This window comes from Rhincodon typus, chromosome 20 (genome assembly GCF_021869965.1).
Source record: "Rhincodon typus isolate 14 chromosome 20, sRhiTyp1.1, whole genome shotgun sequence".
NCBI lineage: Eukaryota > Metazoa > Chordata > Chondrichthyes > Orectolobiformes > Rhincodontidae > Rhincodon > Rhincodon typus.
The window spans coordinates 32667672-32695173 of NC_063351.1; the positions used below are offsets into that span (position 1 = coordinate 32667672).

General features: G+C 40.6%; 1 protein-coding gene across 1 annotated transcript in view; it reads left to right on the plus strand.

Annotated features, from left to right (window-relative positions):
- The first annotated feature begins 8546 nt into the window (after positions 1–8546).
- The window catches only part of casp7 (caspase 7, apoptosis-related cysteine peptidase), a 46024-nt gene continuing 27068 nt past the window's right edge, over positions 8547–27502 (plus strand). The window contains exons 1-2 of the mRNA XM_020528897.2: positions 8547–9332; positions 17508–17625. Of these exons, the coding sequence (XP_020384486.1) occupies positions 17510–17625 (116 nt within the window). The 5' untranslated portion in view covers positions 8547–9332; positions 17508–17509. The remainder of the gene's footprint in view (positions 9333–17507; positions 17626–27502) is intronic.

Genomic DNA, 27502 nt, shown 5'->3' on the forward strand with positions numbered 1-27502 from the left:
AAAGACCAGGGGACGCCGCCCGAGGGCCAGGGCCAGGGCGTGAAGAAGGACCAGGAGGCGCTGCCCGAGACTGAGACGGTGAAGGCAAAGGAGATGCTGCTGGCACCGACTGGGACAAGCAGTCACTTTGTAATTTATCTGCTAAGTGGCTCATTGTTTGTAGCAATAATGTACATTCTCTACCACAACAAAAGCAAGGTAAGCATGGCTTTTTTTTGACTGTCAAATTTTAGTTTTTGAGCTATGAAATTCGTTGCATTATGTCTAGGTTTTTCTGCAGATCCTAATGCCGATTATGCTGTAGTTAGAGAGTCATATAGCACAGAAACAGACCCTTTGCTCCAACCCGTCCATGCCAACCAAGTTTCCCGAACAAAACTAGTCCCACTTGCCTGTATTTACCCGTGTTCCTCTGAACCTTTCTTATTCATGTACTTACCAAAATGTCTTTTGGATAGTAACTACCTGCATCTACCACTTCCTCTGGCAGTTTACGCCACATGCGAACCACTCTATGTGGAAAATGTTGCCCCTCAGGTCCCCTTTTAAATCTTTCTCTTCTCACCTGAAAAATATGCCTCCTGATTTTGAACTTCCCTCCCCCAGGGAAAAGTCCTATGCTATTCACCTTATCCATATCCTGATGATTTTATAAACCTGTATAAGGTCACTCCCTCAACCTCCTACACTCCAGTGGAAAAAAGTCGCAGCCTTTGCAGCGCCTCCTTATAACTCAAATCCTCCTCATTCCCGGTAACATCCTGGTAAATGTTTACGGAGCCCTCTCCAATTAATAATATCTTTCCTAAAGCAGGATGACCAGTACTCGTAAAGAAGTCCACAGATTTGCTACCCTTAGAAAATATTCCTCCTCATCCTGTCTTAAATGGGTGACCCCTTATTTTTTCTTCTTTATTCACTCACAGGATGAGGGCATTGCTGACCAGGCAGCATTTATTGCCTATCCCTAATTGCTCAGGGCAGTTGAGTCAACTACATTATTGTGGGTCTGGAGTCACATGTAGGCCAGACCAGATAAGGACGACAATTTCCTTCATTAAAGGACATTAGTGAACCAGATGGGTTTTTCGGACAATTGGCAATGGATTCATCATTAGACTCTTAATTCCAGCTATTTTTATTGAATTCAAATTCCACCATCTGCTGTGGTGGGATTTGAACCCAGGTCCCCGGAAAGTTATCCAGGTCTCTGGATTAACAGTCCAGTGATAATACCACTTGACCATCACCTCCCCCTATTCTGAGATTATGCCCTTTGCTCCTAGACTCTACTACAAGGGAAACATCTTAGTGTTTACTCTGTCAAGTTCCCCAAGAATCATGTATATTCCAATGTGTACAAACTCAACCTACTCAACCTCTCCTCTTTAGCCAGCCCTTGTACTTGGTATCAGCTTACTGAACCTTCTCTGGACTGCCTCCAATGCCAGTATATCCTTAATTAATAAAGGGCCCAAAACTGTTCATGTTATTCTAGCTGTGGTCTGAGCAGTACTTTATGTAGTTTTAGCAAGATCTCTGTTTTTATACTCCATTCTCTTTGAAATAGAAGAAACGTTATCTTTTAAAGTTGGATGCTAGTTTTTTTTGCAATTCGTGCACTAGCAGTCCCTAATCTGTGTTGCAGCTTTCTGGAATTTTTTTGCCATTTCAATATTTAGCTCCTCTACTCTTCCTGCCAACATGTTTAACCTCCCATTTTCCAACATATTCTATGTCAAATTTTATTCCATTCATGTAATTTGTCTATATCCCTCTTAAGGCTTGGTCATCCTCACCACCTGCCTTCCTCCCTATTTCTCATTTGTGAACTTGACTATAGTATATTCACTTTCCACATCTAAGTCATTCATGCATATTGTAAATACTTGTGGCCCCAGCACTTATCACCCTCATTGGCAGTCCCTCATAGACTAGCGTAACTCTTCCACTTTCAGGGTGGCTGTACACTCTGCCACTTTCGCAGACGCTGCCATGCTTGGGGCAGGAGATGGTTGAGAGAAAGGGGGAGAGGAGCTTTGGTGTGGGAACATGCTTACGCTGTTTTTACAAGGCTTCTGCTTTGTCCTGATGGCAAGTCTTGAGGTGCTCGACACCTTCCTGGATGCTGCTCCTCCATTTTGGATGGTTTTGGGCCAGTGATTCCTTGGTATCAGTGGGGAATTCTGTACTTCCCCAGTGAGACCTTTTTAGGGTATTCCTGAGGCATTTCCTCTGTCCACCTGGGGTTCACCTGCCATTTCGAAACTGGGAGTAGAGCACTTGCTTAGGGATTCTCATGTTGATCGTTCAGACGACATGCCCAGCCCATTGCAGCTGATTAAGAGTGGTTAGTGCCTCAGTACTGGGAATGTTGACCTGGTCAGGGTTGTTGGAATTGGTGTGTCTGTCTTCCCGGTGAACACTCAAAATTGTGCGCAGGCAGGTGGTAGTGCTCCAGTGTCTTGAGGTGTGTGCTATAGACAGTCCACATCTCAGAGCCATATAGGAGGATAGGAACTACCACAGCTCTGTAAACCATGAGCTTGGTGTCAAACTTGATGTTAGTGTCTTTGAACAGTCTTTTCCTCAGGTGGCTAAGTCTGCGCTAGCACACTGGAAGTAATGCTGGATCTCCTCTTCAATAACTGCTTTGACTGATAGGACACTCCCAAGTTATCAGAAGTGGACTCCACTAGTTAGATTGCCATCTTGAAAATGCCCTCTTAACCCAATGCAGTCTTCTATTTGTTAGCCAGACCTCTTGATGTTAATATATAACCTTCAACGCCATGGACTTTGTTGTAAGTAGCCTTTTGTGGTACCTTATTGAATACCCAACTTTTTACATCTACTGGTTCCTCTTTATTTACCCAGCCTGTTACCTCTAAGATCTCTAATACAGTTGTCAGTCATAATTTCTCCTTCATGAAGCCATGCTGACTTGGATTACATTGTTTCTAGAAGCTCTGCTATTATACCCTTTATAATAGACGAATATTTTCCTAATGACAGTTAGCTTAAAAACCTGGCCTGTAGTCTCCTGATTTGTCCCTCTCTTTTTAAATATGGTTATCACATTAATTGTGCAATCCTCTGGAAATTTTTCTGAGAATCCTAATGATTCTTGGAAGATGACAACCAGTGGATCCACTATCTCTGTAGCTATTTCCTTCAACATCCTAGTATGTATCCCATCAGGTCTTGGAGTTTTAATAGCCTTAAGCCCCATTTTTTGCCCCAGCGACTATTTTTGTCTTGTGACGGTTATTGTTTATTTCCTCTTTCCCCTCTTGTCCCTTTAGCCACTTGATTATTTAGTATGGAATGCCGTTAGTATCTCCTATTAGTCAAGTATTTGTTCAACTACTCTACTGTTTCGTGACTCTGCCTTATTTCTCTGGCTTCATTGTCTAAGGGGCCTATGTTTAATGTTGTGTTCTTCATGTATTAAAAGAAGCTCTTACCATCTGTTACTTGCTCACCCCTAAAATTTACAAATTTTAATTATCTTACGTTGGCTTTTCCAACTTTCCTATTTCTCTGATTTACCACTAATCTTTGCCACATTGTTTGTTTTACTTTCAGTTTGATATTGTTCTTGACCCTGATTTTACAAAATTGGTCAATTTATCCCCTTCCTAGAATCATTCTTCAGGATATATCTCTGATTCAGGAACCTTTTAAAAACATTTGCCAGTATTCATCAACTGTCATTTCTGCTAACTTCCCTTCCCAGTTCACTCCTGCCAACTCTGTCGTCATCCCTATGTAATTGGCCTTATTTACATTTATCCTAGATGTTTCCAATCCATGTTTCTCACTCAGTGAATGCTAAATTGTTACCCTTGGGAACAATGACCACAAGCAGGTTTTCTGAGATTAATTTATTAAACCTAGCTCATTACACATTACCAGATACAAAATAGCCTGATCCTTTGGATCCACAACACGTTATTCTAGAAAACAATCCTGAATGCCCTCCTATGAATTCTTGATGCAAAGTTGCTCACTAAGTATTTAATCTCTCGTGGCTTGAGATAAAGGGTATTTTTAACAAGCCTATCAGAGAAATTACTATCAGCTGCAACAATGGATTTACATGCCCCCCCCCCCCCAATCTTACTCCACTAAAATCCAAAGAGGTGTAAAAATGTTGACAGGATATAGCCAGTGTGCGCCTGGTGAACTGTCCTTGGGACAGTTTTTTTGTTTCAAATTTTAAAAGCTGCTCTCTTTAAATTGTGTGATAGGCAGGTTATTTCAACATTGGCAACAGACTGAGTTTTGAAAGGAATCATGTACACGTTTTATTTCCAGATCAGTGGATTGTGCCAGAAAAATGGGCCCAGAAAAACTAAACGTCCAAACGTATCTGAATATGAGCGGCTTGATCAGAATTTAAGTGATATAATTACCAGTCTGCAAAAGAAAAACATTGACTAAAAAAGAAAATTTGTTATAAAACCTCAGGTATGTTTTTTTTTTTCAAATGTTGTCTTCCATAAGGCTTTGAAGTTTCATTTTGACCTGATGATTAATGCTGATGCTCAATGAATGCATTGCGGTTCGTTTTATTCATTACTAATGTTTGGAGACTTGGGACCTAATTTATTTTGCAGTATTGTAGTGGTGCATTTAGAAAGCATATTGCTAGTCTGGGATTGATTTACATCCTGTAGATTTTTTTTTTGTCTGGAAGTTCATGCTGCTTGGCTTTAGGAAACAGTAAGAGAAAAAGTTTGACATCAAAGCAACATTTTATATATGGCATCAAGGAGCCCAAGCAAAATTCTTATTCAATTGGAACTGGGGGACGACACTCCCCACAGTTGGAGTCATACATAGCACAAAGGAAGATGACTGGCTGAAGGTTAATCATCTCATTCCAGGACAGTACTATTGCATTCCTCTGGATAGTGTCCTTGGCTCAACTATCAGCTGCTTCATCAATGATCTTCCCTCCATCAGGTTGTACTTGGGGATATTTATTGATTGCACAACGTTCAGCACCATTCTTTGCTACTCAGATTCTGAAACAGCCAGAGTTCATGCTGGACAACACTCGGGCTTAGCCTGCTAAGTGCCTGGCAATGACCACCTCCACCAAGACAATCTAAGTATCTCTTAATATTCAGTGTCATTATGATTGCTTACTGTCTCCAATATCAACGTCAAGCACTTTACCATTGGTCAGAAATGGAACTGGACTAACTTTATAAATGCTGTAGTTGCAAGACCATGTCAGAAGCTGTGAATTCTGTGGTGAGTATCTCACCTTGGTCGCCCCAAAACCTGTCCCCAATCTTGAAGTCAATCAGGTATGTGATGAAATAATCTCCACTGACCTGGATGGTAGCAACAACATCAATTCAACACCATCCTGGATGAAGAAGCTGCTTGATTTGGCAGCCACTTGACCACCTTTTACTCACTTCATTCACCTATGCACAGTTGCAACAGTGTTTTTTAATTCACAGGATGAGGGCATCGCTGGCTAGGCAACATTTATTGCCTATCCTTAATTGGCCAGAGGGCAGGTGAGAGTCACCCTCAAGTCTTGTCACATGTAGGCCAGACCAGGTGAGAATGGCAGTTTCCTTCCCTAAAGGGCAGTAGTGAACCAGGTGGGATTTTACAACAATTGATAATGGATTCATAATTATCATTAGAGAAGATATTTAGTGAATTCAAATTCCACAATCTGCTGTGGTAGGATTCAAACCTGGGTCCCCAGAATGTTATCTGGATCTCCGGATCAACAGTCCAGCGATAATACCACTAGGCCATCGCCTCCCATGTGTATCTATCTACAAGATGCGTTGCAGCAACTCACCAAGGTTCCTCTGATAGCACCTTGTAAATTTGCAGAATACCAGCTAGAAGGTTCAGGGCAGCAAATACTTTGACTGCTACCTGTGGTTTTCCTCCAAGTCTGATGACATCCTTACTTAGAATTACATGACCACTCTCTTACTGTTGTGGTGTTGTAATGCTGAACTCCCTAACAGTGTTGTGAACTGTCTACCACAGTGGTTCAAGAAGATAGCTCACCACCTTCAATGGCAATTAATAATTGATAAATGCTAGTCTAACCAACAACATCCACATCCATGAACAAATTAGAAGGCATGTTTACTTTTTCTGGACCCAGCAAAAGTGTTAAAGATGCAGTTTTGATGTCATCTGAAATTCTTATCCTAGTTTTTCTTTGTAATTACCCTTTAAATCATCTATTGTGGCAAACTGCCACAGCTGCTTTGGTAATAATTGAGATTAAGTAAACTTTACCAATCATGACTGTCAATGAACTAAAGCTTTCAGTTCCTGAATTTTGCCTGTTACATCAAATTGGGATTTGTGGGTGGAAAAAGAAAATTACCTCACTGGCTGGAAAACTTTCAGTTAATTTCTTAAAAGTCAAAGTATTTGATTAGCAAGTAACTTCATACACAACTGCCTTCACCAGCATCCTTTCTCATTGGATGAGACCTCTTCTACTGGCCAATGTGAGTAATGTTAGCACGGGCTACATCAATATTTTTAGAAGCTTTACGTCCTGAAGTGAGCTAGCCAGGATTCTGAGGCAGATGGCCTGGACTTTTTTTAATACTTAAACAGGGTTCTGAAAGCAGTTTTTTTTAAATAGTTTTGGAGGCACGAATGGAATGGAGTGAAATTAATCTAATGCTTTGCTATGTCTTGTCTTTCATCAGGTTTACAACATTGCTTCAAAATGCTTTGAAGTCCCTGCCTTAAATCTGAAATGTGATGAATAAAGAAGGCAAAGCAGTTTTTTTAATTGTTTCATTCCAAATTTGAGATTTCAGCTCTCCTTGCTGGTGAATTATTATTTGGGAGAAATGCACGTTAAATAGTGCACAGCTAATATCAGAAGTGCCTCATATCCTGTGCTTTAAAACTTGATCTATTTTGTTTCAGTATTACTTTGCACAATTTGTCTCAAATCTGTTGTGGAACTTTAAAATGTAATTTGTTTGCAGAGCTGATGTGTTTCATACATGCATTTATAAAACTGATTCTTCAAGATGCAGTGTATTTTTTTAATGATTGAAGTAAACTTGATGTTTCCAAGACTTGCAAGAGTTTTGTGATCTGATCTAATTGTACACTGGATCCAAAGCCACAGTATAATTTACCATTTACATCTACAAATGAAAACTGAATACTTATGATTTTAGCTGTCTAAATGTTTCAAGAATCATGTCCATCATTTCTACTCAAATTTTTAACTTTTGATGGAATACAATTTTAATAATTTATCAGTCACTGGCAGTGAAAATGTGACAAACCTATTTTTGTGTATATTCAATGAAATCATTACATTTTTGATTTTGCCATGATTTGAGCATATTTGCCATATCTTGTAGCTGTAGCAAAAGGAACATGTTAGAATAAGTGTGAGACTTGGTTAAATCAGCTGGTTCTATTCATTTTCCAAAAATGTCAGTCAGGCGAGGCAATGCTGAGTGGGGCACAGTAACAATGAATTGTTAACAGTCAACAGAAACTTAGCAAAATGTCATTACACGAGTGATGATGCTGTGAGCTCACCACAAGATGTAGGAGCAGAAGTAGGCCTTTCAGCCCCTCCAGTCTGCTCAACTGTTCAATGAGATCATTGTTGATCTGATAATCCTCCACTCCAAATTCCTGCTTTTTTTTTCCCCCCCCTGTAATGCTAGATTCCCTGACTAATTAAAATCTATGCATCTGGCCTTCCTTCAGCCCATCAGCTATTGAGGTCTTGAGGCAAAACTTTGCTGTCTCCAAACCTGATTCTTTTTGACCAGTCCACTGTTTTCCACCTTCAATAAACTCCAGCCAATTCAAAGAGCAGCACATCCTTTCCTATCCTGAACATAAAGGTTGGTTCATCCATCACCTTCTATTCTTTCTGATGTATACAAGTTCAGCTTGCAGTTGAAAATGATAAAATTATCATTCTTGTATGAAGTCCTTTACTGCCTCACCCTTCCTGATGACCTTTAATAGGACAGTTTCTGTTGTATGTGCTCCACCATTAATAGCTGGTTCTTCAGTCACCCAGTGCCCAGTTGACCACCTCATTTAGATTTTGAACCCACCTCCTAATATTCCAATGAATCAGAGTCAGCTTGTGACTAATGGGAGCATTTAGAAACTATATTGAAGCAAATTGCATATTTCTGAAGAAGTCACACTGGGACTTAAAACCTTAACTCTGTTTCTCTCTCCACAGATGCCACCAGACCTGAGGTTATTTAAAATTGTGTTTATTTAATTCACACATTATGCACATGACACCCTCTGTGGTTGCCTGCTGTAAATGTACTCTCAGCCCCTTTATATGATGTGATAAAGGAGCAGTGCTTTGAAAGCTTGTGATTTCAAATAAACCTGCTGGAGTACAACGTGGTGTCGTTTGACTTCTGACCATCTACTTTATGAAGTAGGAGCTTTTACTGAAGCGGAGCTGGTTTTTCATTGCAAAAATATACTTTATTCATAAAAAATGATCAATATTCATAAGTACTAAAGCAGTTCTATACAGCCTTTGGGTATCAAGGAAAAATAAACGTTGAAATTTGACATTCCTTGAAGTTGCAAAAACGAAAGGCATTTCTTACTCAAGCAAAACACTATTTGCATACACTGAAGCAATGAGGGTTCTGACAACTGAACAGAGCTTCGACATATTTCGGAAGAAAGACCTTAGAGAGTGGGCTCTCCCCACTGAGCTTTGGCGGTAGCTGCCCGAAACTTTAGAGCGCCCGTCGGCACCTAGTCCTGGACCTTGGAAGGGGTCAGTTTGCAACTGAAGGTTTGACTGAAAATCGTCTGCTTGCCAAACCTTCGCTCTGAGCAGTCTGCAACAAAACAAAATGCCCCATTTTCCCCAGAGGTCGAAAATTTAACTCCCTGTTGGCGGGGAAAGGGGAATTGAATTTTCTGAAAGTAGGTTGTTGGTGATTAGTTGGAAATTCCCTGTTCGCCGGGACAATGAGGCATTCCCGCACTGGAAACACCCTCGGAGTTCACAGTAACTTGATCCAGTCCGGGAACTCCGAGTGGGGAAAAAAAGGGACTCCACCAAATCCTGGAATCGGAGCCTTTTTATTTTGGCTGAACAATTTTCAAATCTGTGGATACTTCAGTCACCAGCCAGCGGGCGGTGCTGGTCACTTGGAGCCTTCAGTTTCAGCTCCAATCATTTCCTGAACTCTCAGTCTCGATACATTTTGTAGCATTTATCACCAGCCAACCAACTGTAGAGGAGTTTGCTTCCTGTTCTTTCGAGCTTGTGGCGACTCTAATCGTTTAGGCCGAAGGTACGAGTAAAACTTTGCACCTTTTTTCCCAAGTGTTTAATTCAATCTTGGATCCGCGCACTATAAACAAAACATTTCTTTTTTTAAAAAAATGAAAATTATGCCACCGCGTCTCACAAATTCTGGCTCAGCCTTCAGACCATCATTCTCTGTTTGACGTGGTGATCTATGGGAAAAAGAAACTTTCAAAATGTTGATCGGTGTAAAGGATGGAAATATTTTTCGCGAGTAAATACAACAGAGTGGAGCGGTCATGTGTTTTCTACAATAGGAGTTGGAAAAACTCGGTGAAATCTACATAGATTTCTAACGTGCTTTCGGTTTCTAATCTTGTCTTTACAAAAATGTTTTCTGTATAGCTTTTTATTTAAACAACTGATGGTGGAAGAAAGACTAATTGGAGCTGATCAATTGAGAGATGTGATTTAACTGAGTGGAGATTAGGGACCTATTACATTGGCATTTGATCCATTTTTGTCAATCATAAGATTCACCCAACTCCTAAAAGCTGATTACACAACCTCTCTAACTGCAGTCCATTGTACCAAATATTAATAGAAACAGCTGTCCCCTTTAAATATGAAAGTAACTTCCTTTTTTTAACCCTAAGCTGGCACTGATGGATTCCTGTTACCCAATTTCCTCTTTTTTTTCAAAAGTAATTGTAACATGCAACTGAGTTCTAACTTAAATGGAATAAAAGCAAAATACTGCAGGTGCTGGAAACCTGAACCAAATCGAAAATGCTGAAGAAACTCAGCAGGTCTGGCTGCATCTGTTGGCAGAGAAGCAGACTTCTTCAGAACTGCAGTCGAAACGTTAACTGTTTCTCTCCCAACAGATGCGACCAGACCTGCTTATAGTGTCATAGAGGTTTGCAGCATGGAAACAGGCCCTTCGGCCCAACTTGTCCATGCCACCCAGTTTTCCACAATTAAACTAATCCCATTTGTCTATGTTCGGCTTATATCCCTCCATACCCATCCCATCCATGTACCTATCCAAATGTTTCTTAAATGACAAAATTGTATTCTCCTCCACCACTACCTCTGACAACCCGTTCCAGACACTCGTCACCCTCTATCTGCCAAATTGCCCCTCTGGACCCTTTTGTATCTCTCCCCTCAACTTAAACCTAAGCCGTCTAGTTTTAGACTCCCCTACCATGGGGAAAAGCTGTTGGCTGTCTACTTTATCTATGCCTCGCATAATGTTATAGACCTCTAGACAGTCAACCCTCAGTCTCCTACACACCAGGGAAAAAAGTACCAGACTATTCAATCTCTCCTTATAATTCAAACCTTCCAGTCCAGGTAGCTTCCTAGTAAATTTTTTTCTGCACTCTTTCTATTCTAATAATATCCTTTCTGTAGTCGGACGACCAGAACTGCTTGCAGTACTCCAAATGTAGCCTTACCAATGTCTTGTACAGCTGCAACATCTTGTTCCAGCTCCTATAGTGAATGCTGTGATCGATGAAAGCAAGCATGCCGAAAGCCACCTTCACCACCCTGCCTACCTGTGACTCCGCTTACAAGAAGCTATGAACTTTTCCCCCTCAGTCTCTTTGTTCTATAACACTCCCCAAGGCCCCACCTTTGACTGTGTAAGTCCTGCCCTCGTTTGACCCACCAAAATGCAACATCTCGCATTAAACTGCATCTGCCATTTCTAAGCCCACTGGCCTAGTTGATCAAGATCTCGCTGTATTCCAACATAACCCTCTTCACTGTCCACTATACCGCCAATCGTGGTGTCATCTGCAAACTTACTAACCATATCTCCCAAACTGTCATCCAAATCATTTATGTAAATGATGAATGACGGTGGACCCAGCACTGATCCTGTTGCACACCACTGGTTGCAGGTCTCCAATTTGAAAAGCAAGATTCTATTACCATCGTCTGTCTTCTACCTTCAAGCCAATTTTGTATCCAATTGGCTAGCTCTCCCTGGATCCCATGAGATTTAACCTTAACAACACACCATGCAGTAGCTTGTCAAAGGCCTTGCTAAAGTCCATGTAGACAATGTCTACTGCACTGGCCTCATCTATTTTCTTAGTCACCCCTTCAAAAAACTCAATCAAATTTATGAGACATGATTTCCCATCCACAAAGCCATGCTGACTATCCCAAATGAGTACTTGACTCACCAAATGCCTGTAAAACCTACCTCTCAGAAACTCCTCTCACAACTTACCTACCACAGACATTAGGCTTACCAGTCTGTATTTCCCAAGTATTTCCCTGCAGCCTTTCTTAAATAATGGCACAACATTACCAACCCTCCAGTCTTTGGGCTCTTTACCCACGACTGTCAAAGATACAAATATCTCTGCTAGGGATCCCACAGTTTCCTCCCTACCCTCCAACAAAGTCCTGGGATACGCTTCCTGTACTTTTGTACTTAAGTACACGTTACAACAAAACCTAATCTAATTCATCGGGTCCCAGAGATTTATCTACCTACTGCGTTTTAAGACTTCCAGCACCTCCTCTTCTGTAATGTGGAGTTTCGCCTGCTGAGTTTCTCCAGTGTTCTGTGTTTGTCATAGCAAATAGTATTGTTAAATGTGGAAATATTGAAGCGGTCAGGTGTTAAAGATTATTTCAGAATTAGTTTTCAGCAGTCATTAAGTATACAACTTATTCATACACTTGTTTTAAGGTCCCATAATTTTAAATGGTACATGTGAAAAGTAAGTTATTCAGTTCCATAAATGCGGTCTGTAATTATAATGATATTAGAAAAAATACACAGTTATTTTTGTAGAAATTCATTTCCTGAATTTCTGAGAAAGTTTTCACAGGCAAGTATTTATCAAATCTGACAAGAACTGCAAAAGCAAATAACTAGCACACCTCTTTTGTAGTCGGTGTCAAATGTTTTTACTGGGAATGTGTAAAAGCACACTAAGTAAGATTTCAGTCCTATATCTTTTAAGAGCAAGAGAATAGAGTTTGGTCTCAAAGTCCAAAAAGGTAACCTGTGTCTAGAGGTGGAAGATAGGGTGCAATTCATATATAACACTTTGCATCTGTTTTCACAAAATAGAAGCACAGAATCCCTACAGTGTGGATGCAGGCCATTCGGTCCATCAAGTCCACACTAGCCCTCCGAAGAGCATCCCACCCAGACCCACTGCCCTACCCTATCCTGATAACTCTGCAATTCCCATGGCCAATCCACCCAACCTACACATCCCTGGAGACTATGGGCAATTTAGCACGTCCAATCATCTAGCCCGCACATCTTTGGACTGTGGAAGGAAACCGGAGCACCCAGAGGAAACCCACACAGACACAGACAGAATGTGCAAACTCCACACTGTCGCCCAAGGGTGGAATCAAACCCGGATCCCTGGGCTGTGAAAAGAAACCAGGAAGGAAATAGCGAAGGTGTGACCATTGTTTTCCAGTTTTTAATGGATAGTTGTGTGGTCCTGGTATATTGGGTGATTGTTAATACTGTATCTTTGTTCCCAAAGGGAGTGAGAGATAGATTACAGGCCAGGTAGTTGAACCTCAAATTGGCAAATTATTGGAGTCAATTCTGGGGAAAAGATAAACTGTCACTTAGAAAGGCAAGGATTAATAAAGGATAGCCACATTGATTGGATAAGGGAAGATCATGTCTGATTAACTATTCCATTTTTTTGAGGTAACAAGGAGGACTCCTTTAAAAAAAAATCCATGGGATCCAGATCAACTTTGCAAGCTTGCTACAAAACTAGTTCATTGGCAGAAAACAAAGGATAACTAATAGTACTTTTGAGTGTTTCCGGTGAGGTTCTGCAGGGCTCTGTAATAGATTGCCTATTTGTGGGTTTTTCTAACAAATTGGACAAAAATGTAGGGGCATGACCAAAGTTTGCAGATGGCAGAAACATTGGCAGCATGGTTGTTAGTGAGGAAGATAACTGTAGATTGCAGGAAGTTATCAATGGCTGCTCCAGTGGACAGATGAGTGATAAATGGAATTCACTCTGGAGAAGTGGGCACGGTGGCATACTGGTTAGCACTGCTGCCTCACAGCGCCAGGAACCTGGGTTCGATTCCACCCTCAGGCGACTGTCTCTGTGGAGTTTGCACATTCTCCCCGTGTCTGCATGGGTTTCTTCCAGGTGCTCCAGTTTCCTCCCACAGTCCAAAGATGTGCAGGCTTGGTGGATTGGGCATGCTAAATTGCCCGTAGTGTTCAGGGATGTGTAGATTAAGTGGGTTATAAGGGGAAGGGTCTGGGTGGGATGCTCTGAGGTTCAGTATGGACTTGTTGGGCCGAAGGGCCTGTTTCCACACTGTAGGGATTCTATGATGATGATGATGATGATGATGATTCTATGATGAGTGAGTGAAAGTCACCGCCCTTGACATACAGGCAACATTTAACCAAGTATGGCATCAAACATCCTGAAGAAAACTTGAGTCAATGGGAACTGGGGTGGAAGAGGATCTCTCTGCTGTTGGAGTCACACCTAGCACAAAGACAGATGATTGTGGTTGTTGGATGTCAATCATTGCCGCTCGGGGTCATAATGCAGTTCCTCAGAAGTGTCCTAGGCCCAACATCTTCAGCTACTTTATCTATGATTTTTTTTATCATAAGGTTGAAAGTGAGGATGGTGTCTGCAATACTCAGCATCATTTGCGACACCTCAGGTGCTGAAGCAGTCTATGTCCATATGCAGTAAAAACTGTATAATGTCTAGGTTTAGGCTGGCCAGTGGCAAGAAATATTTGCACCACACAAGTGCCAGGCAATGACCATCTACAGTAAGAGAATTTAAACATTGCTCCTTGATATTCAATGGCATTGCCATCACTGAATCCCCTACCATTAACATCCTAGGGGTTACCACCAACAGAAACTAAATTAGACCAGCCATGTACATATAGCCTCTACAAGAGCATGTCTGAGACTAGGAATCCGGTAGTAAATAACTCACCCCCTATCTCCCAAATGCCAGTCCGTCATCTACAAGGCACAAGTCAAGAATCTGATGGAGTACTCTCCATTTGCCTGACTGAGTGCAGCTCCAATAATACTTAAGAAACTTGGTACCGTACAGGACAAACATGTCTGCTTGATTGGCACCCTATCCATTACCTTGAATATTCACTCCCTTCACAACAGATACACAGCGGCAGCAATGTGTACCATCCACAAGTTTCACTGCAGCAACTCACTGAGGTTCAGTGCAGCAGATACATGGGAGCACCACCACGTACACATTCCCCTTCAAGCCACGCATAATCCTAACTTGGAATATATGTCACCGCTCCTTCATTGCTGGGGAGAGTTCTTGAAACTGCCATCCTAACAGCACTATGCACGCCCTACTCCCCAAGGACTTTTGTGGCTTAGGAAGGCAGTTCATTGTCATCATCTCAAGGGCCATTAGGGAGGGGCAATAAATGTTAGCCAAGTTAACGCTTACATTCCATGAACAATTTTTTTTAAGAAGTGTGGCCGTGCATCTGTGTGGTCAAAAAAGGCAAAGGAGTACACGTCATACTGAGAGGTGTAGAAAAAGCACTGGATTATGGGGTAAATGTCCCCAGCTCCCTGGAGGTAACAGGATAGGTTAATAAGGTGGCTTAGAAGGCAGAAGGAATCTTTTCCTTTTGTCAATCAAGGTTTGAATATCAGCGCAGGGATGTTATGCTGGAACTTTGGAAGTTTTTAATTAGGCAATGGCTTGGCTAATGTGTGTAGTTCTGGGCATCTCATTACAGAAAGGATGTAATTACACAAGAGAGAGGGGATAGGGAAAGTTTACAAGAATGTTCCCAGGACCAGAAAAATGCAGTTTAGGGGAACGATTGGATAAGTTCCTTAGAACAGGGAAGGCTAAGGAGAGATGTGATATACCTAATTGTGAATTGTCTGGATAGAATGGATGAGGAGGGTCAGTGATTTGGGCATAGATTTAAAGTGATTAGTAGAAAGATTAGGAAGAAAATTGTTTCACCCAGAGGGTGGCAGGGAGTCTGGACTTCATTTCCTGAAAGGATAATAGAGGCAGAAACCTACAAATCTTTTAAAAGATATCTGGGCATACGCCTACAGTGTCGTAGGGCTACCTGCCAAATGGTAGAAAGTGGGATTAGACCGGGTTTCTTGCAGTTTGGTCAGCACAGACGGTATGCCAAGTGATTTAGTTCTGCGTCATAAACCTTCTGATTTGGTGTATATGCATGCCTGCAAGATAGTCGGAAGGACATTGCACAAACAAGAAAGTGATTTCTAGAAGCATCTGGCTTCCTTCGATAATCATTCATTTAGATTGATCTGAGGTATAAAGGTTAAGAATATTACAGTTCCACAAGGTCAAGCTTTTCATCTCAATTCAGTTAATCTATTCAGAAGGAGGTCTTGTGGTGCTGTGGCAGCATCCTTGTCTCTGACTCAGAATCTATAAGAATCTGAGAGAAAGCAGAGAGATGGAGGCAGCAAGTCTCTAATTCTCATCACTCAGAATGCAGATGTGATCTCATACTTGGATTGACTGTCAGTAAAATTTTGCCCAGCAAAGAAGCTTTGGCTTCAGGCAAAATGGAGAAGAAAGTAACTGATGAAAAAAAAGTTTTAATAAAATGTTTGAATTTATGTAATAACCCTGTGTGTTCTTCACACACCAGAGATTAGGGTCAGAAATTAAATGTGGCGTTATGCTGGTGGTATCATTCACAGACTAGGTCCAGGAAAGGGAGTAATCTCTCTGGCTGCATGTTGTACTGTATCCAGTGACCAAGAAGCATGAGAGTAAATGGCCTGTTAAAGTTAAAATAATGATCATTGAGATTATTCAAATTTCAATTAAGATCATTTTTGTCATGGACCAAGTCCTGGAAGTAGTCTTGCATCAATTGACTTTAACACCCTTTGGAACCAATTTACTTTAATGATTTGTAAGTTTTAGATCTTTGCATATCCAAAAACAGCTCACATCAATTTTTTTTAATATTGTTGTTTGCATACTATTGTATGTTTTAGCCTTTTTGGTTTCTTAAAATTACTTCCTGCTTGTGGCTGTCCACTGAGGATTTATTCTCGCACTGTTGTATACTAAACTGCAAGTGTAACAAACAAGTTCTAAACTGCTGTTTAGAAATTGACGTATTCATATTGTATACTGCTGTAGTAACAAGGATGAAGAAGAAATGGTGTTTGGTGCGATTATTTCTCACATTGTTTGTTAAATACATGGCTCTTTGCAAGGAAAATCAAAAAGTACTATAGACCTCATAGCTGCAGGATATTTGCAGTGAATTTCTTACCTGAAGCCATCTTCTAAGCTATCTTCCCATTTTCTGTATTACGTAAAATTGATATAAAGAAACAACCTCCAAACAAGAGAACAAAGTACAAACTCATCATGTTTTAAACAGACTCTGTAGCTGTTTAAATCTGTCAAAAAACAGCAACTGCCACAAAGAACAAATGTCCTGAATGGCTACTTAATTTGATTTGCATTGGTGGGTTAAAACAACCATAAATCAAGATATAGAAAAGAAGTCCCCACTTTAACTAATCCTGTTAGATTGCTTACAGCCAGATTAACATCTCAACCATGAAACAAAATCTGCCATTGCAACATATGCACCGAATTTGCAGTGCAATGTGTGCCTAGACTAAGTGCAGTTTGAGTGAACCAATAAAGTAGTTTGACTGCTATTGATTAGGCTAACTTTTGCCAATAGCCATACTTATGGGTCAGGGAGTGATGGGGAAATTGGTTAGGATTCCAACTGTATGCTACCTAGTGATCCCTGCTGGAAGTAGATGAGTGGGTGTTGGGTAAGAATAAAATTAGGCTTCAGAAGGATGTTACAGATATATTGGGAATTAAACCTCAGATAAAATTATCAAAATTTTATTTGAAGAGACAATGTTCTGACGATTGTGTACAATTCCCTGCATCTGCATTGTACATTTACCTGATTCAGATTTTAGATAAAACTTATTGAATTGAGTTTAATAATTATTGGTTGGATATTTATTTGTTTTAATTAATAACTTTTAGTATTGGATATGCATGTTATTGAATTTTTCATTTAAATATTAATATTACCAGCTCCTGTGTTCACACAACATTATGGGTGTTAACATTAATTTCAGAGTATTCTGGTATGCTCAAAACTTACATTAATAACTCTTATCATGCTTTAGATATGTTTGAAATGGAAGATGAATCCTCTGCTGTACCTGCAACAGAGGAAGATGACAAAGCATCAGGAGATATTGTTGATGCAAAGCCAGACAGATCATCAAGATTCCTAAATTTCAAGTAAGTTTTAAATTTAAAAGCGGTAAACTTGACTTCATCTACGTTTCACTGCACTTTGTGAAATGCATCATTTGATGCATGTACATGCTAGTCTGGTGTCTGGCATTCAGAGATCTCTGGCTATGTCTCTCTGATGCTGCACAGATGCTGACATCTAGTTGGCTTCTCTGGCTTACCTCAGATTATTCAAAATTCAGAGTTCAAATAGGATAATTTAAATCCTGACAACAGGGTTACAAATTGTTTGATATAAACTTTATTAGGCACTGTATGTTTGCCATGAGTGATAAATTGAGTTGTTAATTCAAGATTTCTACTCTTTGAAGTTTCACCGATTTTACATAAGAACATAAGAACTAGGAGCAGGAGTAGGCCATCCGGCCCCTCGAGCCTGCCCCGCCATTCAATAAGATCATGGCTGATCTTTTTGAGACTCAGCTCCACTTACCCGCCCATTCACCATAACCCTTAATTCCCTTACTGTTCAAAAATTTATCCAGCCTTGCCTTAAACACATTCAGCGAGATAGCTTCAACCACTTCACTGGGCAGGGAATTCCACAGATTCACAACCCTTTGGGTGAAGAAGTTCCTCCTGACCTCAGTCCTACATCTGCTTCCCTTTATTTTGAGGCTAAGCCCCCTAGTCCTAGTTTCACCTGCTAGCGGAAACAACCTCCCTGCCTCCACCTTATCTGTTCCCTTCATAATCTTATATGTTTCTATAAGATCTCCCCTCATTCTTCTGAATTCCAATGAGTATAATCCCAGTTTACTCAGTCTCTCCTCATAATCCAACGCTGTCAACTCTGGAATCAACTGAGTGAATCTGCTCTGCACCCCCTCCAGTGCTAGTATATCCCTCCTCAAGTAAGGAGACCAAAACTGCACACAGTACTCCAGTTGTGGCCTCACCAGGACCCTATACAGCTGCAGCATAGCATCCCTGTTTTTAAACTCCATCCCTCTAGCAATAACAGACAAAATTCCATTTGCCTTTTTAATTACCTGCTGCACCTGCAATCCTACTTTTAACGATTCATGCACAAGGACATCCAAGTCCCTCTGCACAGCAGCGTGCTGCAATTTTTTACCATTTAAAACATAGTCCATTTTGCTGTTATTTCTATCAAAATGGATGACCTCACACTTATCAACATTGTACTCCATCTGCCAGACCTTTGCCCACTCACTTAGACGATCTATATCCCTCTGCAGACTTTCAGTGTCTTCTGCACACTTTGCTGTACCACTCATCTTAGTGTCATTTGCAAATTTTGACACACCACACTTAGTCCCCAACTCCAAATCGTCTGTGTAAATAATGTAAACAATTGCGGTCCCAACACTGATCCCTGAGGCACACCACTAGCCACTGACCGCCAACCAGAAAAACACCCATTTACCCCTACTCTTTGCTTTCTACTAGTCAACCAATCCTCTATCCATGCCAATACATTACCTGTGATACTGTGCAACTTTATCTTATGTAGCAGCCTTTGGTGTGGCACCTTGTCATATGCCTTCTGGAAATCCAGATACACTACATCCACAGGTTCCCCATTGTCCACCATGCAAGTAATATCCTCAAAGAATTCCACCAAATTAGTTAAACATGACCTACCCTTCATGAACCCATACTGGGTGTTCCCAATGGGAGAATTTGTATCTAGATGTCTTACTATTTCTTACTTAATGTTAGCCTCAAGCATTTTCCTCACTACCAAAGTTAAGCTAACTGGCCTATAGTTACCTGCTTTTTGTCTACTTCCTTTTTTAAACAGTGGAGTCACGTTGGCACATTCCAATCTGCGGGAACCACCCCAGAGTCCAGTGAATTTTGGTACATAATTACTAGTGCATTTGCTATTTCCCCCATCACCTCTTTTAGTACCCTGGGATGCATTTCATCAGGGCCAGGAGACTTGTTTACCTTTAGCCCCATTAGCTTGCCCAGCACTGCCTCCTTAGTGATAATGATAGTTTCTAGGTCCTCGTCCTGCTCCTCTGATGCAGCTTGGCCTGCTGTGCTCATCAGCAAGCTCTCCACCTTGTTATCTCAGATTCTCCAGCATCTGCAGTTCCTACTATCTCGATAACCTTCTTGCCATCAGTTTTCAGCATGTTATTTGTGTCTTCCACTGTGAAGACCGACACAAAATAACTGTTTAATGCCTCGGCTATTTCCTCATTCCCAGTTATTAAATTGGCCTTCTCATCCTCTAAAGGACCAATGTTTACCTTCAACACTCTTTTATGATTTACATATTTATAGAAGCTTTTGCTGCCTGTTTTTATATTTTGAGCTCGTTTACTCTCATAATCTATCTTACTTTTCTTTATAACTTTTTCTGTGGCCCTCTGTTGGCCTTTAAAGATTTCCCAATCTACTAGTTTCCCACTAATCTTTGCTTTTTTGTATGTATTTTTTTTTAATCTGATACTTTTTTCTGAAAGACTTATTTCATTAATCTGGTTTTTCTCTCTACAAACATTGTCAGACCTGTTGAATTTCTCCAGCACTTTGAATCATAGAATCATAGACTACACAAGAGTCCCTACAGCCAATCAATTCTGTATTGCCAAAACTACACTAAATCTACACTAGTACTGCTTTCCAGCACTTGGCTCATAGCCTTGAAAGTTATAACATTTCAAGTCCTCATCCAAGTATTTTTTAACATTTATGAGGTTACCCACCTTGACTACCCTCCCAGGCAGGGGGTCCAGATCCTTCTCGGTGATAAGGAGTTTCCTCAAATCCCAGCTAAATCTTCTGCATTTCACCTTAAAAGTGTATCCCTTTGTTATTGATTCTTCAACTGAGGGAACAAGCTGCTTTCTATTTGCTCTATTCATGCCCCTTATAATCTTATAAACCTCTACCAGGACCTCCCTCAACCTCCTCCGCTCCAAAGAAAGCAACCTGGGCTTATCCAGCTTCTCTTCATAGCTAAACTGCTCTATCCCAGGCACTATCCTGGTGAATCTCCTCTACACACCCATCAGTGCAATCGCATCCTTCCTATCACGTGTTGACCAGAACTGCACACTGTACTCCAGCTGTGCCCTAACCAAAGTTTTGTACAGCTTCAACATAACCACCTGGTATCATAATCTACACCTCAACTTATAGAGACAAGTATCCCATATGCCTTCTTAACCACCCTACTAACCCGCCTTGCCACCTTCAGGGATTTGCGGACAAGCACACAAGATCCCTCTTTTTCTCCTGAATTTTCTACAGAATCTACTGGATTTTGCTTTATTTATTACTGAGTTTCTTTATTTACCTCTGCTATGTTGCCAAGCCAAAAAACTGAGTGTGTAAAAGGTTGCTGAACTGAAGTGGGTGACAAATTCAGAAGGAGTTCATTCAGCCAATTGTGCTGGTGCCAATTTATTACTCTGGGAAATTCAAAACTAATCCTGTTTCCCTGCTCTCTCTTCCCATGGCTGGATGTCTTCCCCAGTTTCAAATATTTGTCCAGTTTTTCTTTCTTTAAGGGATATGATAGCCTCAGTCATAACTCCCCTCTATTGCAAAACCTTCTCTAACAATGTTTTTTGCCCTGCAGTTGAAATAGTCCTACTTATCTTAATTCTCTCTCACCTATAATTTTAGTATCCTTGATATCATCCTCTCTTTGTATTGCTTTAATGTCCATTACTGCTTGTAAAAGCTCCTAGGCGAGGATTTTCCAGAGGCAACAGGTAGGCAATGGCCTAGTGGTATTGTCACTAGCGTACTAACCCAGGTCCCCAGAACTGTACCTGGATCCCTGGGTTTGAGTCTCACCATTGGCTGATAGGATCCCCTTTAGACAACGAAACTGCCATTCTTGCCAGGCCTATGTGTGATTCCAGTCCCACAACAGTGTGGTTGACCCTTAGCTGACCTCTGGGCAATTAGGAATGCACGATAGAAGCCAACTAGCAATGTCCTCATTCTACAGAAGAATAAAAAAAGGGTCCTGACATCAGACAAAAGTGGAGTATGTGAGGAGTGGGAATGCTGCTGGATTGTAATGAATTTTAAAACTACAAGCATTTGGAATTCATATTACAAACAAAAAAAGCTTGTCAGAACAAAAAAAAGCATATTTTGACTACATTTTTTTAGAAGCTAGGCTGGATGATTATTATTGGAATGTATCATTAGAAATTGGAGCAATGCATCTGCATTCTCATGTACATGAGACTTGTGCCTTCAAAATCACCAATTAGAAATCTGTAGTCACATTTTACATTTTTAAGTCCTGTTGCCTTCTCCAGAATGCCTCATTGCTTTTGTATTTTCACTGTCACATTTTGTTTTTAATCCTATCCACCTTAGGCACAGTTAAAACCATTTTAAAACCTGTTAACTTTAGTCATGAGAACATAAGAAATAGGTGCAGAAGTTGGCCATTTTGAGCTTTGAGCCTGCTCCACCATTCAATGAGTTCACGTCTGTCTTGTTCCGTTTAGCTCCAACCAGCAAGGTCACATTGTAGAAAATTATCCGTACTCTGATATGTGCATTGAACAATCATTCACAAGATGTGGGAGAGTTTTTGAATTCCTTTTTCACTGCTAATTATGACCTTTTTTATTAACTTGTGACATATTGACCACTCTCCAGAATAGGACATGTTTGACACAATGTACCCTGTCTATGGTCAGCTTTTAGACCGATTAGTAAATTATGTATGAATGGATTAAGCCAGAGTGGCCGTGTCTTTCTGATGCAGAGGCCAAAGACGATTAAACAAATTGCACACTACACAATATATACGTATCTATCCCTGCACTGAGCCAAATTGAGTGAGGACACTTCGTCTGGAATGACTTCTTGGATGTTTTGCTTCATCTGAGACAATTGCCCATTTCAGCCACATGACTTTGTCTCATTTTCCTCTGATGCCTGAAAAATTGACAAATTTAATTGCTGTAATGTGAAAGTATACCTCTTAACCTGATTTGGCCTTTTTAAGTTGTTAATTTTGCTGCAAATTGTACATTTGACAGGTTGCTATTTTTTAATGTAAATGAGGAAACTGACATTTGTAAACTCAGTAATATCATTTGCTTGCATGTGTCAGTCACATTTTGGAAGCCACATCACCAATGTTAAGCCCTCCTATAGATTGAAGAGATTTTGCAAAATTTCAGGCTGAATTTAAGTTGGAGCCAGGGAAGAAGCTGGACTACTGTTCTATTGTTTTTAAGCATTGTAAAATACCATAGACCCCAGTGAACATAGTAACAGGACCTGATTACCTTGTTTGTCCCCATTACTTTCTTACAGACAGTCGGATTGATAGGTTAGCTGACTGGGCCATAGGTCTCTATAGGCTGCAGCCGGACAGTATTTGGAGGCCTTGGTCGTAGATAGTTGGGGAAGATTGCAGTCATGAGCTGGGTGTATGAGGACGAGGGAAGTAGAATAGCACAGGCTAAGTGTGGTGAGCAAGAGCGCAGAGCCAGGCAGGTCCGGCAAGCTGAAGCAATGGGTAAAAAATACAGAGCCAAGCAATATTGGGGGTTGGGGGGCATTGTTAGGATCAGGGTTCATTGGGGAGGGTTAGAATCAGGGGTCATTGAGGGGGTTTAGAATCAGGGTTCATTGAGAGGCGTTTGTGACAATACTATGGCTTTAAGAGTTATATTTTGTTCCTTTTTTTAATGAAGAAAAGTTGAGACAGTGGTTCTGATTGGTATACTCAGAGCCAATAGAGTAAACAGTTCATGAGGCCTTGAGTTTTTTTTTAAGTTGGAACAATAGAAGCAGTCTGAATGGGTGGGGTAAACTCCCATAGAAGCAGGATTTTAAGTTTTAGTTTTTCAGTTGCAGTTGCTAGGGTCTTGAAGCTGGTTTTGGAAGTTGTAGTACATCTCTCCCTGCTACTCTGTCTCTGAGTTTTCTCTTGATGTTTTTCCTCCTGGACTAGAGAATTACATGTGAGACAATCTATTTTACTGAATTTGCCTTTTTCAAAGGTGTATTGATGGGATGTTACTATAGCAGAACAGTTGGTGTTTAGTAGTTAAATAATCTATTATTCTGTAAAGTTTTCCAGTAGAATTACATTATTCCAATTTCTTCTTTCTTCAGTTATATTGTAACTGTAGTGTATGAATAAAGTCAATTTTGCTTCAATACTGGCAGTTTGACCAATCGAATTGCATCTGGAATGCAAAGCATGGTTCTTACCTTTATGCTTCCTAATATATTTTCAGAGGGTTTGGTCTGGTCTATAACAGTTTAGAATCCAATTTCAAAGTAGGGGAGTGTTCATTTTGATGGGAGGGACACACAGGTCAGAGATGATTGGAGATGGAAGCCACATGAAGGAGATTGGACGGGTCAGTAAAAGTGAATTGAAAGTCACCGATGACCCAGAAGACTATAAGTTGCCCTGTCATTAAGAGAGACAGCTGGTTGTGAGTTTAACTTGAGGGTCAAGGTTGAGAAAACATGGTGACTTCAGCCGGTACGGGATTTGAACCCACATTGTTGCCATCGCTCTGTGGCAAATCAGCCATCCAGTCAACTGAGTTGAAGGATCAAGGCACTCATGATTGGAGGCTTAGTGGAGGAGATGGGGGTAGTTTCGGGTCGTTGACCGGACAATGTCTGTGAGGTGAGTGATGCAGGAAAACTGGTTGCAACAGTTAAATGAAAAAGATGTCAATCTCTTTTCAGTCAGTGCTATTCCCAAATCCTGGAAAATGCAGCAGTTCAGGGTCGTATTTAAAATTAAACCAAAGACATGCATCCTCATCGTAAAATTTAAATTGTCGACTGTCCTCCTATGAGTAGATTGGTTGCCTTCCCTATTTATTGCTAGTTTGTTTTAGTATATAGTGCCTCATCGTAAGGGAAAGAAAAGGCAAATGTATCCTCTCCCCCTGATAAAATAGTGCGAGTGTACATTTTATAGCTTTCTTCTCCCAGTTTACTATTGAGAAAATAGTCTCAATCAGCATTGCGATTGTCAGCAAAGGTGTAAGAGGCTTGGATGACCTCAGCAGCTTGTTAAGTCACAGGGAGCCCTCTGAATAGTCCTATAGAAAAGTCCAGCATGACCTGCTGCTGACTCGGGGGGATTTGTACATGTTGAATGGCCTCACTTGAACCATTATTCAGTGTCACACAGAGTAATGGTGGAGCATGACCATTTTCTGGCCTGTTGCTGTTTCAAATAACCAGATAAAGATTTGCAGATGCAGAGTGGAGTCCCAATTAATGTGGAATGCAGGTATGTGTTTCTGAACTTTGCGAGTGCCGGTACTTATAGACATGCTTCAGTTCATATTAAAATTCTTAAAACAGCACTGTGCAGTTAAATTCACAGAGCGTTATGAGCTCTGGGCACACACGGATTCCTCTGGACAAAACCGAGCTGGACTGATGCCAAGTCATCGTGCGGTCTGTCTCCAAACATCCTACTGTTCATCTCTCTTTTCCTCACTTTTATTTGCAAAACGATTTGAACCTGGTCACATGCATTGTGCAGACATGTTGCCAAGATTTTGCCAAACTCCCATACTAATATGACCAACACATCAGAATAATATCTCTGGATTGCTGTTTTGAATGATTGTTAATTTGCGTGCTCAAATTGGCAGCTTGTTTGGCTGTGTTTAATTATTTTGTAACAAATGTGAAAGTTGTTTATTCAAATGTGATTACAATTGTAAAGCTCTTTGAACCCGAATTGGACATCGAACTAATGATTATTATTTCTTGTTTGAAGCTACGTGTTGTTACTGAATGGTGTTACGCTTGTTGAACTTTTTTTTAACTATTCCTTACCTTTTTGGAAAATGTGGCTGCCATCATGATATTTCAGTCATTTAAACATACCAGAGCGAGCTTTTCTTTAAGAGTTACCATTTTCATTGTTCACATTCTGGATGCCAGTTGTAAAAACCTGAGTTTTCTCCTAATTTTAAAGGATATCTATTACCTTTATTTAAGTTTGTCCACCTGAAAATAAGTACTTCTTGTTGCTGAATTACCACTTTCCCACCAGCAGTGGGTAATGCAGTACACAATTTAATATGCTGCTGGTGTCACCCATTTCAAGGAGAGTATTTTAAATGAGTGAAGTGTCTGGCTTTCAAAGCATGGTTGGCTCACGCAGTAACTGTGTAGACTTTGTAATTCAAATGCAGAGTAAATTAGAAAGTGCACTGTTTAGCAGGGAGGACAAGGCATCATCTCTCAAATGCTGTGGAAACAGACTAACTGAACCAGCTGCTGTGAGACATTCCAGACCCGTCCTGTTAAATTTGCAAAGGTTAGTGAAGAAGCTCCTAAGTATACAATTCAGCATCAATCCACTACAGAAAGTAGGGAGAGTTTGATCAGATAACAAACTACTGTGGTATATATTTTCTTATTGGGTTAAATTGTAGTTGCAGAAATTAATATATCAGGTGCATGAATAAGCAACTAAATTTAGAAAGCTCTGTATTAGAACATAATTCTATGTATGGTATTCTGTGACATATAAACACAAACTAGGAGCACACATTCTGAGCCATGCTTCATTATAGCTGTGTGGTGTAGGTGTGGACATAGCAAATTTTCTGGCATATGTAATGGAGCTCTTTGTATGCTTGCTGCATGATTTTTTTTCTTTTTTCACTGTTATTACAAGTTGTTTTAATATTATCATATTATTTTCAGTCTGTAACGGGTATTATTTTAAATATGTGTTTAAAAAGCTTTAAAGCAGGAAGAATTTTTAGCTGCCATAGTAGAGGCCCACACTGCATGGGAAATGGTCACTGAACTGTAACCTTCGCCAAATCGGTTACGGGCTACCAGTGCAGTGTCGCAGGACAGAGCTTACCACAGGGTGGGCCTGAGGCTGCTGCAATGCTAATTCGGGCAGGGAAGGTCTCCCAGCCTGTCTAGAGTACTGTCCTCCAGTCAGCAGCCTGGAAAATCCTAAATCGAATTGTCCTAAGCTGCCATTAGGTAGTTCAGTTGGTTGACCTCAGTTTGTGGGCATGTAACCCTGGCAGCCCTGAAGGAAAAATTAAAAGTACGATGAAATGAATGTACTGGCTGTCCATTATGAATTACACAAGATGAGTTTGACCAGTGTTTCAGAACCTCCTGGGACTGCCTCTGTTTGAGGATGCTGGCATGGGTAGTAGGCATTATGGACTCAATGAAGCAGCATATTGACCAGCAGCAATTGCTTCTGACCCCTTTGGGGGCTGAATGCTCTGTCTTCTATTCCTGTAAAATTACATACATTTAGTTTCAAAATCCCTGTTTGGACCTGAAATTTAGAATCATTGTAGTTCCCATGTTTTAACTGTTCCTAGTGAAGGAAGGCACACCTTTGCTCCAATAGCACAGCTCTGGAGAGGACTGGCAGTACATCCATTGCATTCAATTGATAGGTACGTGTATCACAGAGGTATGATGTTTGATTTGCTACATGGCACAAGGATTTTTTTCATTGTTGTATGAGATGTTATTATTGTAATCCTGAGAGTCTATCGAGAAGAAACACTGACGATCTTAGTGGGGAGTTATTAAGAGAAACAAGAATGTCCCTCCCTCTGTCAAAAAAGCCCAAGAATCTTCAATAATCTCTTTCCTACTTGAGAAATTTGTCTGGTGGAGAATGGTTGGCTCCTCTTGGCTAAAAGATAGCCAAATCTAACTGTTTTGAAGGTCTTTATGACATCAGGGATAAGCTACAGGATAAATGCCATTTTTTGCTTTGCATATTTACTGACATTCAGATGGCTTGCCTTCTCAAAAGGATCTCTCCCCATCTAATTGAAAGAGGCAGGGAAATGTATTAATTGCAAACATTTGATTTAGACTGAAGAAAAATCATGCAAACTATACTATGGAACTATTT